This window comes from Artibeus jamaicensis, unplaced genomic scaffold (genome assembly GCF_021234435.1).
Source record: "Artibeus jamaicensis isolate MK-2021 breed Jamaican fruit bat unplaced genomic scaffold, CSHL_Jam_final contig_465, whole genome shotgun sequence".
Taxonomy (NCBI): Eukaryota; Metazoa; Chordata; class Mammalia; order Chiroptera; family Phyllostomidae; genus Artibeus; species Artibeus jamaicensis.
In genome coordinates this window covers 14,210,288-14,217,429 of record NW_026521843.1, presented here as the reverse complement: position 1 = coordinate 14,217,429, position 7,142 = coordinate 14,210,288, and the positions used below count along the sequence as shown (strand labels likewise).

The 7,142-nt window shown below is 53.7% G+C and overlaps 1 protein-coding gene across 5 annotated transcripts in view; it reads left to right on the top strand.

Annotated features, from left to right (window-relative positions):
- Nucleotides 1-3,720: 3,720 nt before the first annotated feature.
- The window catches only part of OTOF (otoferlin), an 80,845-nt gene continuing 77,423 nt past the window's right edge, over nt 3,721-7,142 (top strand). For all 5 annotated transcript variants that reach the window (XM_037146773.2, XM_037146774.2, XM_037146775.2 and 2 more), the window contains exon 1: nt 3,721-3,799. In XM_037146773.2, the coding sequence (XP_037002668.2) occupies nt 3,721-3,799 (79 nt within the window). The remainder of the gene's footprint in view (nt 3,800-7,142) is intronic.

The following is a 7,142-nucleotide window of genomic DNA, read 5'->3' as shown; positions in this document are numbered from 1 at the left end:
CTAAATTCTGCCCCCACAGAGCCGGCAAGCTGGTACCAAATCTGAGACTCCATTAACCTGACTAACACTGGTTGACCTGCCTGGGAGATCATCAGAGACTCTGCCCCACCCAACTTATCGACCCACCCAAGCTTCTTTTGCATATGAATGGCTGGTTTTGGCTCATACCTCACAACTTTCTAAATCCTATCAAACAAGAAACAGCAGGCCTAAGTGAGTCCCAGGCCCAGCACTAACAGCAGGCAGCCTAGATTCACAGACTGGCTTTGCCTGGGAATCTCCAAGCCCAGCACAAATAGCAAACACCTCAGATCACTTTATAACTCAGGTAGGGTGGCCCTGGGCAAAACACAGGTGGGGGCTGACCTTGGTCTGCACCACCTCGGAAACCCCAGGGCCAGTGCACCCAGTAGACAGCTACAGACCATGTCAGAACACCACCACCCTGTCCCTGCACAGCTGATCCTCCACAGAGGGCAGAGGTTGGTAGTATATGATCACAACCAATCCTTGCACCTGACTGTCTTGGGTAAATCCCTCCCATTGATCTGCCAACAGCAACCCAGGGTCAACTACAAGAGAAGGGTATACTCAGCCTACATGAGGGGCACACCCTAGAGTACCCAGCTTGGGTGATAGGGGAGGTTGTGCCCCTGGCCCCTATAGGACACCTACTACATTAGGCCACACTACCAAGACAGGGAGTCAAAGCAGCTCCACCTGGTACATAGAAACAAACACAGGGAGGCTGCCAAAATGAGGAGACAAAGAAACATGGCCCAAATGAAAGAACCAATCAAAACTCCCAAAAAAGAACTAAATGAAATGGGGATAAGCAATCTATCAGGTGCAGAGTTCGGAACACTGGTTATAAAGATGCTCAAGGAATGTAGTAAGGACCTCAACAATATAAAAATATCCAGTCAGAAATGAAGGATACACTAACTGAAATAAAGAACAATTTATAGGGAAACAACAACAGAGTGGATAAAGCCTAGAATCAAATCAGTGACACGGAACATAAGGAAGCAAAAAACAAACAAGAAGAGAAAAGAATCCCCCCCAAATGAGTATAACACAATCAGCCTCTGGGACAACGTCAAGAAGTCCAACATTTGCACCATAGGAGTGCCAGAAGGATAAGAGAAAGAGCAAGAAATTGGAAATGTATTTGAAAAAATAATGAGAGAAAACGTCCCTAATTTGGTGAAGGAAATAAACATGCAAGTCCAAAAAGAACAGATTCCCAATTATGATAGATGCAAACAGGCCCACTCCAAGACACATCATAATTAAAATGCCAAAGGTTAAAGAGAAAGAGAGACTCTTAAAAGCAGCAAGAGGAAAGAAGTTACCTGCAGAGGAGTTCCCATAAGACTCTTAGCTGCTTTCTCAAAAGAAACTTTGTAGGCTAGAAGGGATTGGCAAAGAATATGCAAAGTCATGAAAAGCAGAGGCTTACAGCCAAGATTCCTCCACCCAGCAAAGCTTTCATTTAGCATCAGAGAGTAGATAAAGAGCTTTCCAGACAAGAAAAAACTAAAGGAGTTCATCATCACCAAACCATTATTAAATGAAATGTTAAGGGGACTTATTTAAGAAAAAGAAGAAAATCCAAACTATGATCAATAAAATGGCAATAAATACTTACCTATCAACAATTGAATCTAATAAACAAACTAAGCAGACAAGAAGAACAGAAACAGAATCATGGATACCAAGAGTGGTTTCATGGTTGCCTGGTAGGAGAGGGTGTGGGGGGGAATGAGTGAAGAGGTGAGGGGATTAAGAAGTACAAATAGATAGTTATAGAATAGCCATGGGGATGTAAAGTGCAGTGTGGGAAGTGAGGTACCCAAAGAACTTATACACATGACCCAGGGACAGGAATGATGGTGCGGGGTTGTCTGAGGGAGCGCTGTGTACAGGGGGAAAAATCAGGACAACTGTAATAGCATAATCAATAAAATATGATTAAAAATAAAAAATTTTAGAGGATATTAAATTTATCTCTTTAAAAAAATTTTTAGACATTCATTTGTATTTGGTAAATGCAATATACTAAAATATTCTTTGATTCAACACAGGTAAAAGTGAAAAAGGAGAGCAGGAAATGAGGAAGAAGTGAGAGAGAAGAAAATAGAATATAAATAGAAAAAGAATAACAAGGCAAAGTAGCAAAGAAGCATCTAGAAGGAGGGAAGGAAGTTCTTGTGGCATCCTACAGGACTGGACTATAGAATTCAGAGGGAGTAATCAGCTTGTTAGCATGCTGTGAAAATTTAATATTTCTCTCTTTTAATCTTGAACTTGTTCCACATAAATCACCACATTGATAGCTCTCTTATCTTGCCAACATTCACTGGGCATCCTGCTGTACACCGGATACTATGCCAGGCCCTGGGGGTAAATGATGCAGGGCCCAGGGTCTCCCAGTCAGTGGAGAGAGGATAACGAAGCAGCCCGATTAAGGGGTCAGGTGAGAGGGGCAGAGGCTGCACAGGGACCCTGGTGAAGCCTGGATACGGATGCAGACCCGGAGGCATTTCCAGGAGTGGGTGCCAGTTGAGTGAGTCCTGGTGAGAAGGCAGGGTAGGCTGGCAGCATTTTGTGCAGAGAAAACGCTAAAGAACAAGGGTGCAGCTGGCCCTGCAAAGGTTCCAGTTTCCAGGACCCCAGTCCCCAGGGCCCCTTTCCCCATGAGCCCTTCCTTGGGCAAATTGCTGGAAGAAAGGAGGGGGCAGTTCTTCTTTGGTTCTTGGAAATTCTCCCCCCACCCCCAGCATCTGCTCCGGCCCATCTCACCAGCCCCAGTATCTGCATCCCCAGGCCCCCAGGACGGGGCTCAGTCAGTGGGTCAGTGCCCTAGACCTTAGCATTGCCCTTCATAGAGCACAAGCTTCTGAAGTCTTCATAGTTGGACATCTGCAACCAGCTTAGCCTGGGTCCAGCAGCACCTCCACCCGCTAGGTCCAACGATCCCGGGGCCAAGGGTTCAGGACTGGATGTCGTCTGGTAGATACTGATTTTCCACTGGGGAGCCCTGGATTAAGATTTCTATGTGGTACAATTTGACCCACTCATAGAAGCCAGAACTGACCCCTCAGGCTCCATGAGCCTCATGGGCACCGGTGGCCCTGGTGGCCAACTTGATGGTGGGGGAGGTGGCAAGGGTCACCCTGAAACACAGGTGCAGCCTCCCAGCTCCCTGTGCATGCAGATCATGAAGTTCCTTCTTCCCCCAGCCATGCCCACCCCTTTCACATCCATGCCCACTCCTGGTGGCAGAAGAGCTTGCCTAACAGGGAAGGCAGAGCCCTTCTCAGAGCATGGCAGGAAGCTGTGCTCCAGGAACTAAGAGAAGACACCCGAAGCTGGACAGGGCTTTATCTGGGAGCAGGCAGCTGCTGAATAATGAATTCCGACCCCGTCTGCATTCCCAGGCTGCACGCTGGGTGCACACACACACAGAGATACACGCTGGGCTGACAACTTGGAGGGGCGGGGGCTGGCAGGGCTGTGAGTCTCCGTGAGTGGAGTCGCTGGAAGGAGCAGCTCTGCTCGGTTGCCTTGGTCTCTGTGGGCAGCATCGGAGGGGGCTGGGAGGGAGGAGGCAGCGGCAGAGCGGAGGGAGGCGTGTGAGCCACGCTCCCCGGCTCCGGGCTCGCTCTTCTCCGGCTGCTCCCGCCTGGCAGTGCCCCCCGGACTCTCCACACCAGCATGGCCCTGCTCGTCCACCTCAAGACGGTCTCGGAGCTTCGGGGCAGGGGAGACAGGATCGCCAAAGTGACTTTCCGAGGTAGGGGAGCCCCTGTCTTAGGAGGACCTCAGCTCTTCTGGGGAGGATGGATGGGGAAAGTTCTGGTGGGGCTGGGGCACAGAGGGTTCTCCTGCCCCCTGCCCCTAGCCCGAATGGCCATTGTGATTTCCGGAAAATCAGTGCCTCCCATGTTTCCATGTCTTCATCTGTGTCTGCCTCCTCCTGTGCTTGCCAACCAAGGCGCCCTGCCCAGCCCTCCGACTGCAGGGGGTCCTGGGGAAGCAGAAGTGAGGATCCCACCCCTGGGCTCAGGAGGACCCAGGGCAGGGGGGCCTGGCCCTGCAGAGCTCTCCCAGGCCTCCTCTTCTTTCTCTCCCTCTAGAAGGTTGGTTTCCTTGGGCACAGGGCGGGGGTAGGGTTTGCAGGCTGGAAGACCCGGTGTGGCTCCTAGGAAACAGGTAGCCAGGAGCTCTGTGGGCCCCGGTAGGACAGGGATTCTGCAGGTCTGTCCACGAGAAGAACCCCTGTGAATCCCCCTCGTCTCCCCTCTGTCAGTTCTTTCTGTCTTCCTTCTCACTCGTGCATCCAGCGATCAAATATTGTCATCTACGTGCCAAGGCTGGGGGCCGAGTATGACCTGCTCTCAGGGAGCCCACATCCAGTGGGGTAGGGTCAGGGGGCAGACAAATAGGACAGTCATGTGACACAACAAGCATGGGACGAGTGCAGCATGCAAGGTACAGAAGCAGCACCCTGACCCAGGTTAGTGGTCAGGGAAGGCTTCCAGGAGGAGGTGACACCTCGGCTGAAACCGGAGGGACCAACAGAAGAGAGCAAAGCGAGGAGGCGAAGACAGCAGGCAGAGGGGACAGGATGCCTAAGCCTGGGAGGGGAGCCGATGTGCGGGAACAGACCGGCTCCACGAGGCCGGAGCCCAGAGTGGCTGTGGGAACTGAGGTGGGCAAGACAGGCAGAGCCGCAGAGGTGAGGCTGCCTTCGTCCCAGGACAGCGAGCAGCCCCTGAAGGCCAGGCCGGGCTCACTTCTGCCTTTTATTCACCTGTGCCTCTGCTTGGCCACAGCCCAGCCCTCTGGGCCAGGGCCATGTCAGGTAGCCTTTGACAAAAGGCCAGGGTACTCCTCTCTGTGCATGGCTTTCTCCGCAGATACTGGTCTGAGGGTGGGATGGGAAGATGAGGATGGGGGTGTGGGGGAAGAGCGGAGAGAGAATCACAGGGTTAAAGAAGGAAGTGAGGATCGGGCAGGCCCCACACACATGAGCACCTGTGCCCGGGGAGAAAGGTGAGACCACGTGGTAGCCTTCCCAGACCCCTCCTGCCCCTCCCCCAGCAGCCCCTGCCCACATCACCCTCTCGGTCAGGCCGGCACTGGGCAGGGGGCCCTGGGCAGCCCACACTGCAGCCTTTTGTGCACAAGGACAGCCAGGGATGGGGAGGGGTAGGAGGGCGCTGGGCTGCCTGCTGCTTCCCACAGCATCCCCGCAGCTGCTTTCTCTGCAGCACCTCGGACGCTCTGCATGCCACCTGCCGGCCCAGCTGGCTTCAGAAAAAGCAAGTGTGTCCTTTCATCTGTGAAATGTGTCCATGTGTAGGGCAGACAGCGCAGTATCTGGTCGTTTAGCTACAGGTTGCTATGTTGTTACACCTACGGCAGGGCAGCCCCAAGCCGCACAAGCCAGTCCCGTTCCGGGCTGGTGGTGAAGAGACCTGCATGGGGTTTATTAGCAGATGGGCTGAGGCATGGTGGCTCCAGCTCACAAGGCCTCACCCCAGCCCTACAAGCCCCTCTGTCTCCCCCTGGTCCACCAGGCTGAGTGCCCTGTCTACCCGATGCCCACCTTTCTCTTTGAGCGGTGGGGCTGGCCCTCCAGCCTCAACAACCACACAGGAATTGGCCTCCCTGCAACCTGGGCACTAGTGGAGAAACCCACTTCCAAGCTCCATGTCTGCAGCAGGTGGCCAGAAGCAGAGCTCTGTGGAAGGGCCTGGGCAGCAAGAATACGCAGATGGCGAGCAGGTTTCCAGAAATATTCCTTTATAAACGCCAGCGATGCCTCAGCCATTCACCTGCTGTAGCCAGAACTATTGACAGCAATAGACAATCAGAGACGAACACTTAGAATAATGCGGAGGGAACCAATCCACTCGAGAATGGTCCAAGGCACCTGGCACCGCAGCTGCCAGTGTCCGAGCAAAGTGACAAGGTGGCAGGCAGTGAGAGGTTCTCCTGGTGTCATGAGCGAGGGAGTCCCCAGTGGGTTCTGCCTGTTGCGAGTGCCCGGCGGACCACAACGAGCTGCATGAAATGCAGCCTGACTTTCTGTGCTCGGCCACCCAGGCTGCTTAGGGAGCAGCCCTGTGAGGTCCTGCTGGAGAAAGCGCTGGACACGGGGCCCGAAGCCTGGTCCTCAGGGGGTTCGGCCACTTTCTTTGCCTCTCTGACCCTCAGTTTCCTCATCCGTAGTGTGGACATCATGATGCCAGGCTGCTTCAGGGAAGCAGAGGGGTCTGAGGAGAGAACACTGAAGTGGACAATGTGTCCATAAGGTGAACATTCCAGTTCTTGGGGCAGACTGTCCTGTGGGGACTGGGCATGCACCGGCATTGTCCCTGGCCACCCCTTTTTTCCCACCACCCAGGTCAACCAGCCACGCCACCCTGGGTGCTCACTACCAGCTTGGTGCCTAGCTCTTAGCTCTGTCTGCACTGACAGCCACTCTTAACCTGGTCCTGCCCTTGTTCGTTCATTCATTCATTCATTCATTCATTCATTCATTCATTCACGGAACATGCTGATGTCTGTGGACAGGCCTAAAACCCTGGAGTGAAGAAAACACAGCTCCTGTCCTGCAGGGTCAGATAGACACCAGAAGGCCCGGACCCGGGTCCCGGCCATACACGCATGCCCACGAGGCCTCAGGGCCTCAGCTTCCCATGGACAAAACGAGACAAAGATCTGCTTTAAACACAGGGAGGGGCCTGTAGCCAGAATCAGATGCAACTGCCTGGGAAGGAGCCCTCCTGACCTCAAAAGGGAGGCCGTTTTAGTTTAGGGTCAGCCTTTTGTCAGCTCCCGAAATGATCCTCAGCACCTGTCAGAGCCACGGAACACAATGTGGGAAGGGGCCTCCAGCCCGGCCTTCTGGCCAGTGTCCAGCCCCATCCGCACCTGAGCGGTACCTGGGCTGTCAGGAAACCAGGGACAGGCTCAGTGGGCCAGACCCCTGGTCTCCCTTTCTGTTCTGTCCCTGGGCTTTCTGGCCGACAACCTGAGTTTGGGGATTTGGTGTGTGAGTCGGGCGCTGCGGGTCCGATCTGCACGTAGGTCACCCTTGTCACCCCGTGTCCCCTCCTCTCCCCACC